This window comes from Akebia trifoliata, chromosome 3 (genome assembly GCF_017979445.1).
Source record: "Akebia trifoliata isolate Shusen 1 chromosome 3, ASM1797944v1, whole genome shotgun sequence".
Taxonomy (NCBI): Eukaryota; Viridiplantae; Streptophyta; class Magnoliopsida; order Ranunculales; family Lardizabalaceae; genus Akebia; species Akebia trifoliata.
The window spans coordinates 37943129-37967327 of NC_141377.1; the positions used below are offsets into that span (position 1 = coordinate 37943129).

Below are 24199 nucleotides of genomic sequence, written 5' to 3' on the forward strand. Positions count from 1 at the left end.
TTCAATCTAAACTCTCATCTGTTCTTCTCAAACAATTATTTGAAGGAACCCATTTCATTTTCTTCATTAAATTTCTTGATTTAGGAAGCTGAGTTATAGAAATTGAGATATGGGTGTGCTCTTCCAATGCCGAAGAGTTTGGGTTGGGTTGCTTTTGTTATGTATTTCAGTTTCTTTTACAGTCCCAGCTGTTGAGGCTAGAATACGTCAATACAAATGGGAGGTTAAGTATGAGTACAAGTCTCCTGATTGCTTTAAGAAGCTGGTTATAGCCATCAATGGAAGAACACCTGGTCCGACAATCTTAGCACAACAAGGTGATATGATCATCGTTCAGCTTAAGAACAGTTTGCTTACAGAGAATGTCACGATCCATGGCATGGAATTCGACAGGTATAGTCCAAATTAATTCTTTATTCTTATTTTTTTATAAATCTATTTTTATAAAATTGTTAAGAGTATGGTACTTAATTTTTTTTTATCCAAGTGGTATTGATCATTAATTAGTTTATTTATCTGATTTATGAGGAACAGATGGGAACCCCGTGGACCGATGGCGCTGAAGGAGTAACTCAATGCCCTATTTTACCTGGAGACACTTTCACCTACAAGTTTGTTGTGAATAGGGTTAGTTTTTACAATTAGCATAACTTTTTAAATAATTTTGGTTACAATTTAATCATTTCAAAATTCATTGATGATTTAATTCAAGCATTGGGTAATTGATTGGAAGGTTAGAGTAGATTTACTCGATGGATTTATCATGGTACTTAAATTTTAAAATTCTTCCACCAGATATCATAAACATATTGCATTTACCATACATGAAGGGGTGCGGCTTGTATAGGCATTAGACCTTTCTTTTACTTGTTGCATCTTAATTAACTTTTGATTTGAATGGAAAATGATGCAGCCTGGGACATATTTATATCATGCACATTATGGAATGCAACGAGAAGCAGGGCTCTACGGTTCAATCCGAGTCTCAGTTCCTGATGGAGTAAAAGAACCTTTCTTGTACGATTACGATCGAAGTATCATTCTTAATGATTTGTACCATATAAGCACATATGAACAAGCAGCAGGCTTATCTTCCATACCCTTTGCTTGGGTTGGTGAGCCTCAGGCAAATTACACTTCTTGCTTGCACATAATCATATACAAATCCTATTTAATTTGGTTCATTAATTGATTGTTTGTCTAAAATTATATTTCAGTCACTTTTAATACAAGGAAGATTCGATTCGATTGCTCTCTTTGACATCTCCAAGTTTAGAATCTGGGATTTGTAATGCAACGAGACCCGAATGCTCTCCTTACGTACTAACAGTTATCCTGAGGCAGACTTATCGACTAAGGATTTCAAGTTTGACTTCTCTCTCAGCTCTCACTGCGTGAAAACTGGAAAATTTGACAGAAAAAATTGACGGGCCAAGGCCCATGAATTTTAGAAACTAAATTTTGACGTTCCAGGACCATCGAAATTCTTGATTTTCTTATATTCGACAGCTTAGAGCTATCGAATTTCTCTCATCCTTCATTAATTTGATGGTTTCGACCCGTCGAAAAAAAAAAAAAATTGACAATTAAAAATTTGACGCCAATTCGAACCCTTGGTCTATCGAATTTTACAAAATTTGATGGCCTAGGGCAGTCAAATTTGGGCTTTTTCCACATTGTGTCTCAATTTTGAAATTGAGGTATAATTTCAATGGTCACTCAATCACCTAAAGTGTCTTCTTATATATGTTTAATTTAACCCTTTCATCTTAAAGTGGAATTAGTTTACATGAATCGGTACTAAGTGTTTGGGATTTGTTACAGGGACATAATATGACTGTTGTGGAAACTGATGGGCACTACGTCGAACCCTTTGTCATAAAAAACCTAAATATTTATTCTGGTGAGACATACTCCATTTTAGTGACAGCGAACCAAGATCCTTCGAGGAATTACTGGGCTACTGCGAATGTTGTTAGTCGAATACCTAGAACTCCTACCGGCTTGGCCATCTTTAATTACTACCCGAGCCATCCTCGTAAATCACCTCTAACGACTCCACCAACTGGGCCTATGTGGAGTGACACTGATAACCGCTTGGCACAAAGTGTCACCATTAAGGCACGTAGAGGATACATTCACCCACCTCCCCTCACTTCAGATAGAGTGATTACGCTCCTGAACACACAAAATGAAATAGATGGTTATTGTCGTTGGGCAGTTAACAATGTCTCCTTCACTCTTCCTCACACTCCTTATCTCATCGCGCTTAAGGAGAATTTTCTCCATTCTTTCAATCAAACCCCCACCTCCAGAAACTTATGATCGGGCAAATTATGATATCTATGAGCGTCATAACAATTCAAATGCTACTTCTAGCAACTCAATTTACAGATTAGAATTCAATTCTACTGTGGATATTATTCTACAAAATGCAAACACAATGGTGGTCAATAATAGCGAGACACATCCATGGCATCTACAAGGGCACGATTTTTGGGTGTTGGGCTATGGGAATGGGAAGTTTGATCCGATCAATGATCCCAAGAAGTACAATTTAATTGATCCAATTATGAAGAACACGGTAGCTGTTCATACTTATGGGTGGACTGCGCTACGATTTCGGGCCGATAATCCGGGTGTTTGGGCCTTCCACTGCCATATAGAAGCCCATTTCTATATGGGCATGGGAGTGGTTTTTGAAGAAGGGGTGGAGGGGGTAGGCAAGCTGCCTTCATCTATCATGGGCTGTGGTGAAACCAAAGGCTTCCATAGGCCTTAGTTCTTTATATAACCATTGTTCTCGCCATTCTTAGATGGATGGATCATATTTGTTTTCTGTTAAAAAATTCATGTTTTATTTTTGTGAGTTCGTTGGGATGAAACCCATCAGCACTTATCACAGATTGCAACAGGTGTATTCCAACCCCACTTTTTTTTTTTAATTGAATGGTATGTATTGACCTTTTGATATTATAAGAATAGACAAAGGAAGCCCAAGTAACTCAATTGGGCCCATTTTGTGTATATGCGTCATTGTGTTTATTTTTTTGTACTTCCAAATATGCCATCAAGGGCTCGTATTGATCGAGTGTTCGATGCAACCCACTTTTGGCCCCACGAACCTCATGAATTTCACCCATAGATCCAAATCGACCCTCATTGCTGATTTTTGGCTCTTATAATCTTTAAATTATGCCTAGGGCGATGACTGAATATAATTTGTTTCCAAGGCCCAACTAAATTAACCTTTTTAGTTTAGTTTTTTTTGCTTGGGTGGACTTGCAATGGGTCCAAAGTCCATCAACATTTCCATACTGTTGAGACTATACAAGGCAATTTTCATTCATTTAATGTTCCAATTTGATTATTAAAACAAGAAAAAGCTAGCGATTAAAAGTTACAACCAGTGTCAACTTTTTTTCCATTTTGTCATGGTCAAATAAAGCCCTATATGGATCATGGAACATATGTTGTAAAAACAATGGTTTTTCAAAATATGGGTTGGATTGAGCTGATTTTTTGTGAGGATGGTCTCTATGATGAGAAGATCATCATCACAAAAAAATCAGCTCAATCTAATACTTGTAAGTCCATCAAAAGTGGTTTACAGATTATTAGTAATAAGTCGACGATCCACATTCTAAATCACTTTTGATGGGATTAGAAGTTTCAGATTGGACTAATTTTTTTTTAAGGTGATCTTCTCATCATAGAGATCAACCTTACAAAATATAAGCTCAATCCAAAACCTCTAACCCATATTTTGAAAATTTATTATTATTACATTGTTTTTACATATGTCCATGAGTGGTTGACACAATCACTTTCTCTCTCTACCTCATCACCTTTGCATTTCTTATGTAATCATTATTGCTTTTCTCATGTACTCTTCTAGAATATCCAATTTCTTTGATGAACCCCATTACCATCAATTATCTCCATTTTCCCATGCAACCAACCTTAAGTCCTAATGTAATTTTGTTTTCCATCTTGAACCCTCTTGAAACTTCTTGAACAAGCATTCTCATATGCTAGAAATTTCCTCCACAACCTATATATACATGTAAGGAGTCTCATTCACAACCAAGACCTTGAGAAGAGAGAAAGTGAGTAAGATACTATCAACACTCAAAATTCCATATCTTATATAAGTGGAGGTCTCATTTCCAATTTGTAAAGTTTCTTTTTGAATTAATTAGTATTTCTCTTTTCATCATTTAATTGTTGTTGTTCTTGGTTATGAGTCTTGGGCTAGTGTGTTTTTGCACAATTCGAGAAGTAGAGCTCTAAAAATTTAGATTCTGTCTTTCTTCACATGGTATCAGAGCCACAAGGGTGGTGTTGATATTGTCTTGACTCTCTTAGTGAAGAAGATCAGTTGTTCTTGAATATGGATATGGGTGGAAAGTTCAATGACTTTGGTATTGAGTTGCTTACTCAATCCAATTGTAAGAAATGGAGATTATGTATGGAGTCTAATCTCCTTGGTGAAGACTATGGGAGGTTGTTGATGGAGATAATATGATAGCTTATCAAGATACTCTAGAAAATGTTGATAATTTGAAGAAATGGCGAAAGACTAATGCACATGCAGAGTTAATTTTGAAGCATTCTATCTGTCATGGATTATTTGATCATATCATGGGCTGCAAATCCACTCAATAAATTTGGACTACTCTTGATGGGTTATTCAACAAGAAGGATGTGGCTGGATTGCAATTGTTGGAAAATGAATTGACAAACACTAGCCAAGGTGAGCTTTCTATTTCACAATTCTTCTTGAAAATTAAAAATTTTTGTTCACAAATTTTCATTTTTGATCCGAAAGAACCTATCTCAGAGGTACGAATGAAACGCCACATCTTTCATGTGTTAAAAGGGAATATATTCTTTATGTTACATTTATTCAAGGGTGTGCTATACAACCATTCTTGGTGGAGCTCGAAAATCTTCTTACTTCTCAAGAGTCTTTGGATCGTCAAATGTTTAGATGCTCAATTAATATGAATGATGGAGATACTTTATTTTCAAGAAACAAAAAGAATTAGAACAAGTGCAAGGATAACAGTAGATGTTCCAAAAATAATGAAAACTTTAATGATGCTTATTTCAAGCATAATGATAGAGAATCATTTGGAAAAAATGATGGAAATAAAAAATGTGTCAAATGTTACTGATGTGGTAAACTTGGGCATATAAGGAAAAATTGTCGTGTACTAAAAGAAAGAAATGTAGTCGAAAAGGAAAGTGAACCTAAAAGCGAGGAGCAGTGGGAAAAATGCTTCATAACAAATATCACTTCAATTGATACTTTGACATCAATTAATTTTGAGAACGATTAAATCATTGATTCCGATTATGGGCATCATCTCACAGGTGACGAGTTTAAGTTATCAAGTTTTCGCAACTATAATGATAATGATGCTATTATCACGGTGGACAACTTTGTTCATCCCATTGAAAAATAAGGAGTTGTTACCATCAAAGATGATGGAGTTGATTATATCACACTCAATAGTGTTTTTCAAGTACCGGATATGAAAAAGAACATCTTCTTCATTGCTAATGCGGTGGATTCGTGACATTATTTCTTGTCCGGCCCTAAAGACGTGAAATTCCTTCGAAATATTTCACAGTTGAAGGTGGACGTCGGTACAAGAGTTAAAGATTTCTTTGTTTTATCTTCAATTACTGTTCGATTGCAAATTACAAATTTAAAATGAACAAATAATAATAAACTTTGGCAAGCAAAGTTTGATCCACAGGAACAACAATCAATTCGAACCTTCTTTCAACTTAAAACCAATGCAGATTTTAGTAACCAAATTAAAAATAGAGAGTAGAGTTGCAGTCAAGAAGGAGAATGAAATTAAAGCAAGAGTTGAAATGCAATGTAATGATTAGAAATATCAAATCAACCTTTGCAAGCTATCTTAAAAATTTGAACAATTCTACTTCTATCTCAATCCACACAATAAAACTCTTGTTCGTGGATCGGAAGATAAATTGGTTAATTTTTTTAGGTGAATAAAAAATATATGTGAATCTTGAACTAAGAGGAGATTATCAGATTTATATATCAAGTTTGTCATTGAGCATGATTAAGCTTGATCTCATTTAAACATGAATCATCAAAGTTAGAACAATAGATACAAATAGAATTGATTCGACAACATTAAGATAAACTCGTTCCGACTGCATTGACTTTTCTATAGAGAGTCTAACCGATCATTGCGAGGAACAAATTGCAACAAAGTAAATGGAGAGAGAAGAGTGGAGAAGAGAATGATAAATTCTTTGTTACTCTTCGATTTCAAAGCTTGAAAGTATGATCAAAACTAAACTTGGATTATAAGAGGAAATAAATGAGTAAAGGGAAAGAGATGGTTTTTTAGCTCTCACTATATAAGAACTCTCTTTCTCAACAAAAATAAAAAAATACAGAGCAAAATTAGAAAGAAGAAGAGGGACCCCTTTCTTTGGGACAACCTCTCAATTTATAGATTTTCTTTTTGGGTTTCCAAGTTATTTCCGCGCTAATTGATTTGAGTAAGGTTCACCACTGCAACGACCAAAAGGTCTAGAAGTTTCAGCACAAATATCTAGGCATATCTTGCCGAGATCACCGTGGCGCACCACAAGGCTACAGCGGCGCGGTGACATGGAGGAGTTGTATTATGACTTTTGGGTAGTTGATTCACCTTGGCTCGAGCATTGTAAAAAAAATTATTTCATTTTAATTTGTCTCTAAATTTGATCTTTTTACCTGTAATCAATTAGAAATTCTATTAGCTTAATAATTTGGCAATTTTATATAATTTATTTTTATTTGGGAAAAAGTATCAATCAAGTGTGAGTAATTTCTATGCAATTATGATCCCATAATAAACTTTATGGGACTTGATCAATTGCCTCCTATGTTAATAGTATGAGTTCAAATGACGGGGCATTAATTTGGCATGCTAGATTGGTACACCTTACATTGGACAAATTAAAAGTTATGGTGTTGAAAAATTTAGTGAACGAATTACCCAAATTGACTTTATTTGGTTAGGGAGGAGTGTGTGAAGGTTGTCAATATGGTAAGACACATCGCTTTCCATTTGACAAGTCTTATTCTAAGTGTAAGGCTCCATTGTGATTTGATAGGATCATGTAACACATCTTCATATTCGGGCTTCTGCCATATGTTGTTGTTTGTAGATGATTTCATAAGATATACATGGATTTATTTTGTTAACAAAAAGTGAGAAGTTTTTTTTTTTTTAAAAAAAAAATTTAAATTTAAAGAGTTTAAAATGACAGTTGAAGGTGTCTTTGACAAAAAGATTAAGAGGTTGATGATGGATAATGACGTTGAATTTGCTTTTAATGAGTTCTTTTAATTTTGTCGGACAAATTGTATTAGAAGAGGGTTAGCTTGTCCCTATACACCTCAACAAAATGGGTTGGACAAAAGAAATATTAAGCACATCGTTGATACTTGTAAAAGTTGGCAACATGCAAAGAATTTACCCGAGGCTTTATGGACAAAGGGTATAACATGTGCAACTTATGTGATTAATAGGGTGCCTCTTAGCCAAATTAATATAAGATCTCCTTATGAGTTGATGTTTGGGGAGAAGCCTAATGTCAAATATTTTAAAGTATTTGGATATATTTGTTATGTTAATGTATAGGATTAAATAAGATCAAAATTAGACGCTAAGGTGAAGAAATGCATTTTCATTGGTTATGATGAAATGAAGAAATGTTGGAAGTGCATGGATCTCAAAACCCATAACTTTGTGGTTTCTCGGGATGTTGTATTTGATGAAATTTCATCATATTATAAAGATGATGGTGCTTCCATTGGAAGGGTTTGAATTAACATTGATGTTCACATTGAGGCACAAAATGAAATTAGCTTACCTATGAACTCAAGTGCTCCTATGATGCCCAATGACTCAACTTCTTTATCTGGAAACCCAATGGAGGAGTGACCAAATCTCAACTGATTTTCTGCCTGGCCAAGGGTAACTCACGACCAGGCATAAAGTTTGCACTGGCCGTGAGTCACCCATGGCCAATTCTGTTGGGTAGTTTCTTTAGCTTATGTGTACTTGAAATTTTTTATGATTAATTACCTACTAATCCTCCATTTAATGACTTTTTCCACAAGAAAATCTTACTATTTTTTCTTTTTTACCCTTCAATTACCCAAATAATTCTTTCATGTTATTTTTTAGTAATTCAGCAATTCCTCTAATAAAGACCTTAATCTTGTTTGGTTACCACTAGAAGCCAATTACCTCATTAATCTTAGTTTGTTAAGACTTATCAAAAGTTAATATCTTTTCTATCATTCTTATATTCTTCACCATTCAAAGAGTTTTTCTAGCATTCAATGTAATTTGATTAATTTTCAAAGCCTATGACTACTTGATCTTCCCAAGAGAATTATCTAGAATTTGTGCCTAATAACTAACATATCCCTAATCTTCATCAAGAATTCTCTAGAACTTTTGGATATTTATCATCATACCCATTGATGATTAAGATTGGTGAGATTTAACTAGAGGATAAAGACCATGAAGGCCAATGTTAGAATGTTGAATTGATATTTTTCATAGAGATTTTGCTAAAAACATTGGGAATCTTATGATTTAGGACAAGTTTATCCCCAAGGATTTTCAAAAATCCTATAAATATAATCTTATCCAAGGAAAAAGGAGAATAAGCTCAATTGATCCAAAATTCTGTTCAAATTTTTCCTCAAAGCTCTCTAGCCTACTAAAATTCTATCAAAATCCATTCTCTAACCTCTAACAAGTTCTAACTAAGAAGAAGAAGAAGAAATAATAAGAAGAAAATACTAAGGTGAGGCGTTAGTGTAGATTTTCAATTTTTTCATGTAATTATCTTTCTAATACTCCATTCTTTATATTCTTGCAAGTTATTTCATGTTCCCTTTACTTGTAATAATGTAGATTTATATTTATCTTGGTGAGGCAAGGAGGTAGAGGGTAAAAGCTTCTAGAGGTAATCTCTTCCTATAAGTTGTCAATAAGTTCCATGAGCATTAGAATAAATTAGTCATCATTTTACTTTTTTGCGAGTTTAATTTTTAGATTAGTTACTTTTGTTTACCTTCCTTGCAAGTTTAAATTTTTAGAATAAATATTTTACTATTTTCTTTTCTAATGGTTTAAGAGCTAGAGAGTAATCCCTCATTGGAGGAAATCTTCTCTTTCTAAGTCCATTACATGTATACACAATAAACACACACACTCACTTTGCTTTTTTTTTTTTTAAATAGCTAAGGGTCAAATGTATGGATCTACCTAGATCTACACCTAACTCTTCAAGCTAACAAAAATAGTCTCGAAGAGGACATATTGCATGCATAAAGTCCTTACTTTTTTCATGGTGATGTCTAACTCATGGACATCTCCTAAAGGCTAAACCAACAAAAAAATGTTCCCAAGTGAGTACATAACCTCTAAAAGAGTTTTTAGATCCCAAAAGGTGAAATTCACATTGATTCTCATCAAAATCCTAAGCTTATAAAATTTTTAACAAGCAACATTTCTATTTTAACTTGCTTATTATCTTATTTTGTTCACTTTCTAAAATTAGATTATAGAGTTTTTTTTTTCTTTTAAGTTTCTCTATAGTTTCTTCTATTTTCAAAATCCAAATTTTTTTTTTAATCTTCAACTTTGATCATATATTGGTAATCATTTTAAAATGGGTGGGACAAGGTACCCAACACCTTCTTTGTCCCTCTATCGAGTCTTTTTACCTTAGAGATCTAGGTAGACCATTTTCCCTTATCTTTTGGATATTTGAGTCATTACAAATCAACAAAATAGAATTAAAAAAAATATTTTATAATGTCCATTCACACTTTAATTGAATGGTGACGACTTCTAAACCCGTGTACATGAGTTCAAAACTTCCTTAAAAGTTTCGAAGCTCGCATATCTACATATAGAGAGGACTATGAAAAATGACTTTGATTCGAGTTGTGATTTCCTTGGTGACTTGTCATGGTTGGAGTTGTGGCATCTTGATGTTAAAAATGCATTCTTATATGGAGAAATTGATAAAGATATATATATATATATATATATATATATATGGAGCAATCACATGGTTATGTATCGCACTCACATCCAGAGTACGTCTACAAACTTAAGAATCCCCTCTATGGATTAAAGCAAGTACTTAGAGTTTGGTTTGGTAAAATTACTGAATACTTATACTTTTGTGGATACTTTACTTTTAACTCCGATTCTAGTTTGTTGTTAAGAAGCAGGAAAGTTTGCATGTTATTGTTATTTTATATGTTGATGACATGATTGTCACTGATAATGATGATGAATAAATTGTAAAACTTCGAGCCGAACTTTCCATTCTTCCATTCGCTTCGAGGTGAAAGATTTGAAAAATCTTAGTCACTTCCTTGGTTGGAAATAGATTCGATGCATGAAGGAATATTCGTATCACAAAAGGGTTATGCGGAGAAACTTGTTCACAAGTTTGGTTTGGACTAAAGTAAATGGTGTTCCACACCTCTTGATGCTAACATAAAGCTAAGATGTGATGAAGGTAAGCTTCTTTTGGATCTTCAACTTTATCGTACTCTTATTGGTAGTTTCTTTTATTTAACTATTACAAGATCGGATATTGCATGTTGTGTTGGGCTTGTTAGTTGTTATATACAAGCTCCACATAAATTACACTTGGAGTTAGCTAAGTGAATCTTGAAGTATGTTAACTCCACACTTGACATGAATTTTTTGTTTAAGAAGGGAGTTATGTTTGAATTAGAAGGATATTCTGATGTTAATTTGGGTAGTGATTTAGATTATTGTAAGTTTACATTTGGTTATATTTTCTCATGTGGATCGACATGTGTTTTATGGTATAGTAAGAAGTAAGATTTAGTGTCTCTTTCTACAATAGAGGTGGAGTATAAGCCTGCATCTCTTGCCGCACAAGAATGTGTGTGACTACGTTAGTTGGTCGAGGATGTTTCTTCAGAAATTCATAAACCAACTACTATATATTGTGACAATCAAAATGCTCTCAAGCTTGCAACATATACTGTTTGTCACGCAACGACTAAGCATATTGAAATTGATCATCATTTCATTCATGAGAAGGTGTTTGATTGATCAATTGAAGTTTTGGAGATGCAAAGTAACGACAACTTTACAGACATTTTCACCAAGTCACTCTCCAAAGGCCCATTTGAATTTCTTAGAGCTAAGCTTGGTATTATTTCTAAAAAATCACTTTAATGGGTCGTGTAAAATTTTAAAGTTAGTTCTCTAGAAGTTTTATTTTATTTTGAGGTGTAATGAGGGTATTTATGTAATTTTGTATGGGCCCCACTTTACATGAGTGGTTGACATATGTCACTTTCTTTCTCTTTTCTACCTCATCACCTTTGCATTTTTCACGTAACCATTTTTATTTTTCCCATGTACTCTTCTAGAATATCCAATTTCATTAATGAACTCCATGACCATCAATTATCTCCATATTCCCATGTAACCAACCTTAAATCCCAATGCAATTTCGTTTTCCATCTTGAACCCTCTTGAAACTTCTTGAACGAGTATTCTCACATGTTAGAAATTTCCTCTACAACCTATATATACATGTAGGGAGTTTCATTCACAACCAAGTCCTTGAAATAACAATTTAGAAGAGAGAAAGTGAGTAAGATACCATCAACACTAGAAATTCCATATCCTGTATAAGTGAAGGTCTCATTTTCAACTTGTAAGGTTTCTTTTTGAATTAAATTACTATTTCTCATTTTATCATTTTAATTGTTGTTGTTTTTCTTTTTGGTTGTGAGTCTTGGGCTAGTGTGTTTTTACACTATTTGAGAAGCGGAGTTCCAGAAATTTGGATTATATCTTTCTCCATAGTCAAGAATATCTATAGGGGGATTGTCCAATTTGCCCTAACCCAAATTTAATATAATTATAATCTGAAAATATTTTCAAATATCTATGTTTCTTTCTCAATCACAATTCACATTTCAAATTTAAGTTAATCAACATCTTTCTCTTAACATTTTCTTATAATTTCAAGAATATAAACTATAAAATGTATTTTTACGATAAATATATCATTGAAGAAGTACCACTAAACTTAATATAAAATCTTATCATTACTAAATCATCTAGTATTAATGAGGAATGAATCACCAACTAATCTGACTTGGGTTGGGCGTTTCATGTCCGAGGTTGAGTTGGGTGCAATACGGATTGGTGTTTGTGAAGTGTGACTTGGGTGCAAGTTCATATATCCTCATTGCTTGGATAAAATGAGTATTCACTCATGCTCTTGGAGTTTCAAGACTTAAATTCAAAGTGTGTCTCTTAAATTCAAACCTTGTTAGGCTAACTGCATGTGTCACGCAGTGGAGAGCCTGTGAGCAAAAAATTGTCCCCAAAAAAGTAGTTTAGATTGGCTTGGTCCCAGGGTCTAGATAATTGGGCTATAAATTTGCTGACTACAAACCAAGAAATTTTCAATTGGGAATCCACAACACATTGATGTAAACATTGCTTTAAAAGGAAAGACATAGCTTCATACAACTGCAACCAACCTTGTCTTGACTACATAACCAAACACACGAATGACACTAAGAACATAGAGACAACATAACAGACCCAACTGTAAACAGCAACATAAGCTACCTTACCTGTCTAAGTAGGAGAACTTTAAGGTCCTATAACCCTATTAGTACTGCACTCCAGAATACTAACAACTATATATACTTAAAGCCATACTTAGCAAACCGACTCTTCTGTATTCTCATTTGTATTATTATATTCAAACCCATCCAAGTCAAGCAGATCATCAGGTAAGAAAATGTCGTCATCATCAGCTTTGTTCTCCTGATTGGATTCGTTGCAAATCTTGGTGGTGTTGCCCACCATTCCCTGCAAGCATGATAGTTAGGAGTACTAATTAGTTTCCATATATTATACTAATTACAGTCTGATCAGGAAGATTTGATGTTTATGTGGTGTTGATGTGGGACTTGGTCACCAATCAATTCTTAATTTAATCAGAAGTCTTAAATATGCATGGACTCAACAAGATTTATACCTCAGCAGCGACGGGCAGGATCGGGCCTGAAGTAGGGCCATATGAGTAATTGACTTCATTTGATGTGCGGGAGTCAGGTATCTGGATGGATAGGCTCATGGTATTGGGGAAGTGATTGTTATATTCGGTGGTGTAGTTGTTGTTGCTGCTGCTGCTGCTGCTGTTGTAGAAGTTGTTGTTGGTGTAGGCGGTGGCCGTAGTGAAGTTGTTGCTTTGCCCGATGTTGTTATCCATTCCTTTGAGATCATACACACGCAGGAAAGGGTCTGGGTGAAGTCCCATGCCTTGGTACATGGGATTGTAAACAGACGGTATGGAAACCCTAAAATTAGACCACAAAATAAATAAGATCTTAAGTAGGTTACCCTTTCATCATCATCTTTTCAAATCCTCGTTCTTCCATTTAGTTCTATCTAAATCTATGTCTTATAAGGTGCGTGAAATTAACAAAGATAATACCTTGCAGGATTGGAAGGTGCAGGCAAGTTCAAATAGGAATTCTTGAGGGGACCATAAGCCCATATATTTTGTCGAGGAGAGTGCATGGGTAGCTGATCCAACATTTCCGGACTAAACACTCCCTTCAGTTTTAACACCAAAATATTTCATACAATTAGTTAGCTTTGAATAAAATACCATATCAGAACAAACCAAGAAAAAAGTAATAAACAACTGTTTTATTTATCCATAAAAAAAAAGAAAAAACCATGAAAGATTTTGGTACCTCATAGTTACCCAATGACGGCATCTGCTGTGGCATTGTCCACGAGTCATCATAACCCCGCGTTTTTCTCTGTGATTATTATAGTTAAAGTCATGAAGTCATACATCTATCCAAAGAGAAATGTTAATTTTTCATGGATTATTGAATTAATGGTATCGAAACAACAACGTAAACTACCTTCGCTCTTTTTGAGGAGCTACCCAGACTCCCTTGATACAGATTTGGCTGATTCAGTTCAGTGGCAGTAGTTGCCATTCCTTGCTGTTATGATAATTAGTATCTATAATTAGAACCAATATCCTATTTTATGAAAATTTTCTTAATTATGCAGAATTAATTAGAACAAATTTCGTACCTGCAGCTGTGGGTGTGATGATGTCGTCTGCTGGATAGAGAATCCAGAAGGGTTGTCCATTGGACTCCAACTGTAATTTGGAACCATCAGTTGATTGAATTGGCTGCTAATTGAATATGTATTGTTAACCTTCTTTGTTGAATAATTGATATATAAACCTCTTTCTTTATTATGTGGGTGTTGTGATGTTATCGACTTAGTCCTGGAAAATATTCAAGATCATGTAGCCATGTTTCAGGATCTTTTGGGTGTTCTTATTTTAACTATTCTCCAAATGTTCCCAAGGTACATGAATATATTCCTGTGATCACTTGGTACACTATTATTAATCGATATATCGAACTAAAGTATATTGTTTTTTGGCATTTCAAGCAAGTTTATATAGTTCAAGATAGCTTAATTTTTTAATAATGAATCGAACAATGAAATTATATATGGTGTCTACTGTTTGGAAAACAATTCTACATTTTAATAGCTGCCCTCCCATTTTATCTCTTTTTTCACAAAGTTTTTCCATTTGGATTTGAACTGAAGTGAGAAAAGCTCTTCAACTTCTGAATAACTGGTTATGAGGATGAAGAGTGATCGAGGAAGAAAATGAAGGTTGGCTACTGAAAGATTGTCACTACTACTACTATTTATGTTTTAGAAACTTTTGGTGTGTCTATATCTTTATTTGGTGGGTCTTCTATAACTTATGTATTGGTGTGTTATAACGAAATTCGGGTGGGAAAATATGATCTCTAATTTTGCAATATATATATATGGGTCCCGTTCAGCAACAAACATTTTGGCAAAACATTTTTCAAAACATGGGTTAGAGGTTTTGGAATGGGCTGATTTTTGGTGAGGATGATCTCCTCGGTTCCAAAAACTCTAACCCATGTTTTGAAAAATGTTTTGCCAAAATGTTTGTTGCTGAACATTTCCCTGCATATATATAGCAAGTAAAGGACTAAAAGTATTGATAATTAAAATAAAATAAGAGACTGGGATATTCCTTGGATCTCTATTTTTAATTAATTTTGAACTACGAACATAACTAATACAATGTCAATTTATAAGCTTTTCACGTTTGGTATTAAAAATAAAATCTAAATGTGAATATTTTGGCCACACACATTAATAATGATAATAATACGACGTTTATTATTGTTCTTATTATAATGAGAGAAACCAGAGTAGATCGAAGTGGTTTATCGCTAAAATTTGGATCTCACAAATGGCCCCATCTTTATATTTAAACTTAATATAATCAGGGTCATTTTGATTAAAATTAAATTAAAAAAATTGCAATCCATTACCCTATTGTCACGGATATTAGTAAAATAAGTTAGGTACATTAAATATGTTACACAGGCTAAAATGGAAGGCAAAAAAATGTCTAGAAAATAAACCTTTCAAGATCGTTGCGACGTTCAGTCCTGTTCAGCTGGTTCTGGATGTTAAAACCTGTTGATGATTGCATTCTACCAGTTCTATCCATTCTCATCTGCTAGTGATCGTCAGCCATATACATTAGTAATTTAATCACACACACAAAGTTCTATTTTTTCCCCATTTTTTCTTTTACCTGGACGTTTGATTGATCGATGGAGTGGGAATCCTTGGAGAACAAATCCTGAGAAAGTAAATAAAATATATTCACATGGGCATTATAGTAATTGACATAAATAATACATATTTTCTTCTACATTAAGAAATGTAAGCTTAGTGGACCCACTATCCTCACCATGAGTCGATTCGAGTTTGGGAGCGACTGTGACCTGTGAATGCCCAATGAAACAGTAATTTTATATCAAAAAAGAAAAATGAACAGAAAAAAAAAAAAAAAACGAAATTCAGATAAATTATAATATTCCTAAAATACCCTTATATAAGAGAAGATGATGAGTGATTATCATTGTATAAGATTCTTATGGGATGGAAAAAATGGTCCAATGCATGGTCTTGTTATGTGTAGTATTTTCACTCCCATTTATTTCCTTTTCAAACTTTCCTAACTTTACAACATCAATCATGCAAATGAGATGAGAGGAAAAACTTAGGTTTTTAGTCTTCATGACCGGTCTGATATAACGTGTTATTTATTTATTTTGAATCAGAAAAATCTATATTTTCACATTGATCCTCATCTAATCCGTTTCGATTTGAGAAAAATATAAACATAAAATTCGATCAGGTCTTTAGCAGAAATAATTGTCGAATCAAGAATTATTCGTCTGGAATGGACCTGATATCCTTATCAGGAGGACCCTACTGGAGTGGAATGCACATATATTATAGAGTCCTGATAATAAGACTTCTCAGGTGGCATGCTCAAATGACTTCTTGATGTGTACAAGTTCAGGAACCTTAGATCTACACCTTGGGATACACTTTTTTACGGGGAAGTGCAATCATGTATTTTGAGGCTTACACATATATGATACCCAAACTTATCACGTCATGAAGTCATTTGGATACGCCACCTGGCAAGTCATATTATCATCACGATTCTATGTTATATAGGGAACAACATTCTTTACTAAGTAAGATTGTAAACCTTACTAAGGGATGTTTAGCTAAAATGGATAACCATATTAGCAATCCAACACCACATCCCTCTAAATTTCATGGAAAAACTCAGATCGAAAAAACAATTTCTTTGGGCTTGATCCAATGTTCTGAAAATGGACGGCTACCAAACTTTCACGTAACTTCAAAATTTAAAATTCAACAATGAAAAATATTTTTTTTTGGATTTTTTTTTTCAAACTACATAGATTTTTATCCTCTACAGCCCTGATGCATTAGATCATGTTTTTGGATGCCACAAGGTGAGTCCAAAGACCCTTGGTAAGAGTGAATTCCTTACTAACTTAGTAAGGCTAGTTGGACTCTACATTATACAGGTACTTGCAGTCGACCAATCTTTAAACAGAGGCTCTAAGCAAGGAAGATCCTCCAAAGCCAAGGACGCCATTACCAGTTACCACAAACAAATTAATCAAAATTGAATAGTTATCCAGGAAAAGAGCATGCTTTCATTTTAAGCACAGTTTCATCATTTTAAAGTCTTAAAAAAAAATTTCTTTTTTTTTTCTTCCCCCTAATTCTCAAGGGTTAGAAGACTTGATTTTCCTCTTCTTTTGAGAGTGGCTCAGTCATTTTGTTAAGCTATAACCTATATATGGGTCAGGCAGCTCAGCTGGAAAAAATACCCATATATGCATGGAAGAGTTGGTTCATGCAAAAGTGATGGATAAAAGAAATAACTCAGTGGATTTCATATGTCTTCTCAAATGAACCAAATACTACAATAAATAAAGGTAGAGAGTTTCAGACAAAGCTTAGTAACTGTAGATTCTCTAACAAACTGCTAAACCTTTGAAAATTAGATAGAAAAAAATCCCCATAAATCAACATACAATCCAAAAAAAATTAAAAATTTAAACTCTATCAACTCTCAAAATAACATTAAAAAATGATAACAAGTTAGTGATAACATAATTAACAAAGCAAGAAAGGAGAAGATATAGATATATAAATATAACCAACAAAGGTAAAATGAATCTTTCCCCTTCTAGAAAATGGCCTTGACCATCCCTAACTCATCTCTAAGAAGAGGAAAAAAATAATCCATGAAAGCAACGTCTACATTACAGGGGACCGATAACTATCAACGTCCCTAATATTCTTGATGTTGACATACCACGAAACATGAAGGAATTATAGGGCAAAAAATCAGGAATTTAAAGCAAATATTTGATAAAAACCTATAAAGAAGAAGAAGAAGAAGAGAAGGAGGAAGAGAAGGGAGACCTTAACCTTGCTTGCTTGGAGAAGACTCAGAGAAGAGGAGTTTTGTTTGGTGCCTAAAATGAGCCCTGGAGAGGGGAATTTAAAGGGAAGGGAGGGGAGTTGGTTTAGATTCCTTGCCAAGGTGGGAAGGTTCGAGAAAATCATCACTTTTAAAAATTACCTCATTGAGGTAAACTTTTTATTTATTTATTTATAATTATTTTAGGAGTTGACAAAATTGGTTTGTTTTTTAATGTTGGGGACTCAATTTGAAACTTATTTACTTAACAAAATTTACTAAAAAGGTTTAATTATCCATTATAGCATATATTTATTTTCAATGCTTAAGTACCACATCACAAATATAGGAGTAGTGTATGCTTACCACTTATTTCCTTGTTATGTTATTGATTGTGGTTTTTTATATTATTTTTATTTATTTTATTAATTTCTCGGGAAGATTTTGACAATGATCCTTTCACAAGTTTACCTACTCCGGTTAACCTTAACTTAATAAATGAACCATAAAAGCTAAAAAAGCCATAGTAATAAAAATAATAAGACTTTTTCATCAATTGTACTAAAAATTGTTGACTATAGTCAAACTAATCTTCTAACTAGTAAATAGATTTTCTGCATTGACAATATAACTTAGTTGAATCATGTCCACGTGCTCGTCGTTTCTTAATGTTATCTTTTTTTTAATAGATAAAATGAATTGTCTATTGTTTGGTACGATTACAGAAAGATAAAATTTGTCGACTAGCCAATTCAGGAATTTTTTACGGGTTGTTGAATTGTTTGTTGTTCGGTACGATTGCAGAAAGTTGAAAATTATCGACTAGCCAATTCAGGAGTTCTTTTTGTGCGACTACAAATGACAGTTTTGCATTTGCACAATCATATGTTGTACTAATTAAGTTGTTCGGTAGAGTGGTTGTCACGACCCCAATTAGTATGTGTTCTTTCCGGTCTTTATGCATTTCACAACACCCAAAATTATCTGTGTTGTTGTTGGATTTTGATGTGGTAGTCTCCACTGTTTAACTTTTTTTTTTTGATCGATAATCTAAGGCTATAAAGGGCCCCACCCTGATTTATTAAAAGCTACTAATGCCTCATGTAACAAACATTGAGATCCTCCAGGAGGATATGATACAGATCCACAAGAATATTTAAATAATCTAAAGTACAGAATTACTCATTTAAAGCTCCTTTACTAGTTGACCAATCAACTGCTTAATTTGATTCATGCCAATTGAACTCTGACGTAACTGAGTTAAACCACCGCATTGCACTTCTAATATCTCAAACGAGGCTAATTAATTTCCAAGGCGTATTCCACTCACCCTTAATACAATTAACAGTCATTAATGAATCTGAATTCACGATTATATTGAAAAACCCTTTCATTCTAAGATGTTGTAACCCTTTGAGCCATCAGACCAAGTTTTAATTTTAAAAAGCCACTTATAGACATTATTGCATATTTCCTAACAAATTTTTATCATAGTTACGATTCTCAAACAATGTTACCATGCATGGACTAGGTTTATTATTATACAAAGTTTTAAAAATCAAACCAATGATTTACTAAATGAACCAATTTCATTATAAAATCTAATTGAACCTAATTATTGTTGTGCTACGTGCGGCAATTATGATGAATAATACAAAAAAGAGAAAAAACAAGAAAGGAATAAAAATACACGCAGATTTAACGCGGTTCGACTGTGTGCCTACATCCACAAGAGTAAGGAGTTGAATTTTCACTATATGTCAAATTAGGGTTACATCATATGAATTTATAGTAAACCCTAATCGTACAATAAGTATTAGAAATTTTCAACAATACCCTTGTACTGTACCGAGGGAGCGTTGCCCCCGCACCCCCAACCTATTAATCGTCCATAGTAAATCATCCCAAAATACAAATGCCATTGTTCCACTCCGTTCCGTTATGTGTTCCAATCAAAGCAAAGAACATAACACTCCCTTTTCTCCACTTTGGATTCACTCCCGCATCCCCTTGCTTTCTCTATATACGTATTCCACTCAATATGAGCCACATACTACAACGCTTATATCATTGGTTAGATCCAATTTTTTTAACATTGAACGTTATATAGGAGATTATTTATAATCAATGATTTTAAAATCAGACCAAGTTGGTGGTCGAACTTAAATTCTTAACAGTTTTGATTCAATTAATAAACCATTGGTATTATGAATTTTATTTCCTTTCATATGATAAATTATGGTAATTTAATAATATATACATATAGGGAAGCATTCAGAGGCCCTAAAGAGAGCCAAACATTTTTCAAAATAAGGGCTAGTAGCTTCAAAATGGGATGATTTCTATGGTGAAGAGATTATCCTCACAAAAAATCAGCTCATTTCGAAACTTCTAACTCTAATTTACAAATTGAAGTATTATGGACCATGCAATTTTTGTAAACCACTTTTGATGGAATTAGAAGTTTCGGAATGGGCTGATTTTTGATGAGGATGATCTCTTCATCATAGAGATTATCCTCACAAAAAATCACCCCATTTCGAAATTTCTAACCCATACACTGAAAAATGTTTGGCACAATGTCTGACTCTCTTTAAGACCTCCGAACACCACCCATATATATATATATATGGGGGCGGTTCATGGGACATATGTAAAAACAACGATTTTTGAAAATATGGGTTAAATATTTTGAATTGAGCTGATTTTTTGCGAGGATGGTCACTATGATGAGTAGATAATCCTCACAAAAAATCAGTTCAATTTGAAACTTCTAAATCCATCAAAAGTGATTCACAAATTATTGACAAAAATTGGTAAAAAATCGACGATCCACATTCTAAATCACTTTTAATGGGGTTAGAAGTTTCAGATTGGACTGATTTTTTTTCAGATGATCTTCCCATCACAAAGATCATCGTCACCAAAAATCAATTCAATCCGAAACTTCTAACCCATATTTTAAAAATTTGTCTCCGTTTCCTTATATATATATATAATTCTTTTAATAAATCTAGGTTATTCAAACCAAATTGAACCATAGTCCATGTGTGATCAATGTGACTAATTTTAAACTAATCACAAATCCAATTTTTAAAACATTGTTAATTACTTGGCTAATATCCATCCCACAACACTAAAATGTGTTTTAAATAAACTTATTAAACAAAAGAAAAAGTAAAAGCAAAGGTAAAAGTTTTTTTTTTTTTTTTTTTATATATAAAAAAATTGATTGCGACTGTGGGATGTTCCTTGAGATATGAACATGGTTTTCAAGGAAAATCAGCGGAACTTACTCTTTTCTCTCCTTCTGATTCCTTATTTAAGCGTTATTTTAATGATTAATTTAGCCACCGTTTTCAGCTGCAAAAAGGGCGTTTTCTTTGTCTTATGTGCTCCTAAGTTCTAAAAGACGTTTGATACATGGAGAAAAGCAGAGCAGATCCCAGACCGACGTAGGATGAGGACATCATCATACACGTGCGAAAGTAAACGGGTATGATTTTGGACGCACTTTCATGCGTGTCTTATGAAATCTGAGCCGTGGGCCCCACTAACTGAAGTGGTTGGCCACGATGAAGCAAAAGCATGCGTAGAACACGCGCGATTCACCGACTACAATAGAAACAAGTACGTTGCGACGTGTGGTATCAAATAACACTTTTTCTGTTTCGAAGTTTTTTGGAAGTTAGTATGGGCAGCATGATTGTGCATGGCTCAGGTTGATTCGCTCGACTGAGCTGCCATATTCTTTCTTTTGTATTGTAGTGGTGGTAGGTAAACCATTGTGGGCCCCATAAATCGAAGTTTTAACTAGGATTAAGTAAGGGTAACGAGGATAAATTATGGTGGGTCCCACAATAAGATTTTAAATAGTAAGGCCTGCATCGTGATGGAGGTAGTCTGATAGATAAACCATTGTGGGTCCCATAAATTGAAATTTTAACTAGGGTTAAGTACGAGTAGTCAGGATAAATCATGGTGGTTCCTACAATAAGATTTTAAATAGTAACGCCTGTATCATGGTGGAGGAGGTAGTCTGATAGGTAAACTATAGTGGGACCCACATATCAAGATTTTAATTAGGGTTAAGTACGGGTAATCATGATAAATCATGGTGGGTCCTATAATAAGAATTTAAATAGTAACGCCTGTATCGTGGTGGAGGAGGTAGCCTGGTAGGTAAACCATTGTGGGACCCCATAAATCAAAATTTTAACTAGGGTTAAGTAAGGGTAATCAGGATAAACCATGGTGGGTCCCATAATAAGAATTTAAATAGTAACGCCTGTATCATGGTGGAGGAGGTAGCCTGGTAGGTAAACCATTGTGGGACCTCATAAATCAAAATTTTAACTAGGGTTAAGTAAGGGTAATCAGGATAAACCATGGTGAGTCCCACAATAAGATTTTAAACAGTAACGCCTGTATCGTGGTGGAGGAGGTAGTTTGATAGATAAATCACAGTGGGGCCCACAAATCGAGATTTTAACTAGGGTTAAAGGTAATCAAGATAAACCATGATGGGTCCCACAATAAGATTTTAAATAGTATCGCCTGTATCATGGTGGAGGAGGTAGAATGGTAGGTAAACCATAGTAGGGCCCACAAATCAAGATTTTAACTAAGGTTAAGGGTAACTAGGATAAATCATGATGGGTCCCACAATAAGATTTTAAATAGCAACACCTATATCGTGGTGGGGGAGGTAGCCTGATAGGTAAACCATAGTGGGACCCAGAAATCGAGATTTTAACTAGGGATAAGAGTAACCAGGATAAACCATGGTGGGTCCCACAATAAGTTGTTAAACAGTAACGCTTAAATTTGGTGTGCCAATTGGCTAGCGCAACTGTACAAGAATAGGTAGTAATCGGGTATTTTTAAAATCCAAGTCCAAGTCCGATCCGTTTATTAATGGTCAAGTTGATCCAAAGTAAAGTGAATCATGTCCAAGGCTGGGTTATCTAGTTGGGTCCACACGTATTCGGGCCAACTTTGGTTTGTTTTTTGACGGCAAACCGAAAAAGAAGGTGATAATGTATTGTTGATTGTAAAAGAGAAGGGAGGAGTCGATCATTTGCTCATGTCATTATTTATTATTATTTTTTTTGATCGATAAGTTGAGGCTATAAAGGGCCCCACCCTAATATATTAAAAAAAATAGGCTAATGCCGAAGAAAACAAACATTCAAATCCTCCAAGAGGATATTATACAACTCCATAGGAGCGTTTGAAGAATCAAAGAAATTTAAAATATCATGAGACGCACCCCTCCTAGCTAACCAATCGGCTACTTTGTTTGATTCTCTCCATGAAAACTCCAACTCAACGGAATGGAAGGCACGCATAGCAGCTTTGATCTCTCTGACTATATTTATAACTCTCCACGGTGTATTCCATTCTTCCTTAATCCCTTGGATTGCAATTAGCGAATTTGAATTTAAAATTACATCCAAGTAACCTTTCATCCTCAAGTGATTCAATCCATGAAGAATTGCCTCCAGCTCTATAGATACAACATTTGTATGCATGGAAGGACCAAAACCAACGGTAAGCAATTCACCACTACTATTCCTTACTATAAAACCAATTCCAGCACCATTATCTGATAATGACCCATCAGTGTTCAGCTTTATCACGTTCATTGGAGGAGGTTTCCATCGAACCACTCTATCTTCCTTAACAACCAGCGTTCCATTGCAACCCCACATCTGGACCAACTGAATAATAGCAGATTTAGACGTTTTTATTCCTTCAAGCTTTCCACACACATCAGCCATAATCATTTGGCTGATCTGCTGCACATTTACTTCTTTTTCCTCGAAAATTTGTCTATTCCTCTCACGCCAAATATGGTAAATAGTTGAGCAAAACAAAAAGCTCAACACGTTCTAAATATTCAATTGTGTAGCAACAAAATTAGCTTCCTCTCCTATGCTGCCCACCATATGTCTAGTTATTCCAGCCCAGTTTAAAACTTTTTTCCAGCTTTCACTCGAATAGCTACATTTGAAGAAAATATGTTCATTATCCTCCACATCTCTATAGCACAACACGCAGCGAGATACTATCAATAACCCTCTCTTCCTCAGATTCTCTATTGTTAACAGACAATTATTTATTGCAAGCCAAGCAATAAATGAATGTCGTGGAATCTTCAGCTTATTCCAAACAACCTTATGCCAATTTATCT

General features: G+C 34.2%; 2 protein-coding genes and 1 pseudogene across 5 annotated transcripts; 1 reads left to right on the forward strand and 2 right to left on the reverse strand.

The window, feature by feature from the left end:
* On the forward strand, positions 1 to 2937 carry LOC147406766 (L-ascorbate oxidase-like; annotated as a pseudogene). Its single transcript, XR_015175797.1, has 5 exons — positions 1 to 393; positions 535 to 627; positions 914 to 1126; positions 1218 to 1394; positions 1806 to 2937. The product of XR_015175797.1 is annotated as an L-ascorbate oxidase-like (transcript).
* Positions 2938 to 12535: 9598 nt separating this feature from the next.
* Positions 12536 to 18087, reverse strand: LOC147406767 (uncharacterized). Of its 3 annotated transcripts, none has more exons than XM_086434968.1 (10): positions 18012 to 18087; positions 15934 to 15967; positions 15775 to 15822; positions 15599 to 15693; positions 14202 to 14271; positions 14024 to 14107; positions 13847 to 13915; positions 13582 to 13703; positions 13123 to 13444; positions 12536 to 12953 (listed from the first exon to the last, which is right to left on the reverse strand). In XM_086434968.1, exons 2-10 carry the CDS (start codon positions 15934 to 15936, stop codon positions 12801 to 12803), a joined length of 966 nt encoding a protein of 321 aa, XP_086291094.1. In that variant the 5' UTR covers positions 15937 to 15967; positions 18012 to 18087; the 3' UTR covers positions 12536 to 12800. The 3 variants fall into 3 exon arrangements, with proteins under 3 accessions (XP_086291094.1, XP_086291092.1, XP_086291093.1); XM_086434966.1 differs by having other exon boundaries at positions 14202 to 14304; XM_086434967.1 differs by having other exon boundaries at positions 14202 to 14304; positions 18006 to 18080.
* Positions 18088 to 23171: 5084 nt separating this feature from the next.
* LOC147406768 (uncharacterized) lies at positions 23172 to 23786 on the reverse strand. Its single transcript, XM_086432566.1, has one exon. The coding sequence runs from the start codon at positions 23784 to 23786 to the stop codon at positions 23172 to 23174; it is 615 nt and encodes a 204-aa protein (XP_086288692.1).
* Between the last annotated feature and the right edge of the window lie 413 nt (positions 23787 to 24199).

Bases quoted from the DNA above. Each gene is read 5' to 3' on its own strand.
- LOC147406767 (XM_086434966.1), bottom strand. The intron at 15,694-15,774 runs GTAAAAGAAAAA...GATCACTAGCAG, and splicing joins TCGATCAATCAAACGTCCAG to ATGAGAATGGATAGAACTGG. The intron at 14,305-15,598 runs GTTTATTTTCTA...TTCAATTAGCAG, and splicing joins CGTCGCAACGATCTTGAAAG to CCAATTCAATCAACTGATGG.
- LOC147406768 (XM_086432566.1), bottom strand. From the start codon at position 23,786: ATGGCTGATGTGTGTGGAAAGCTTGAAGGAATAAAAACGTCTAAATCT.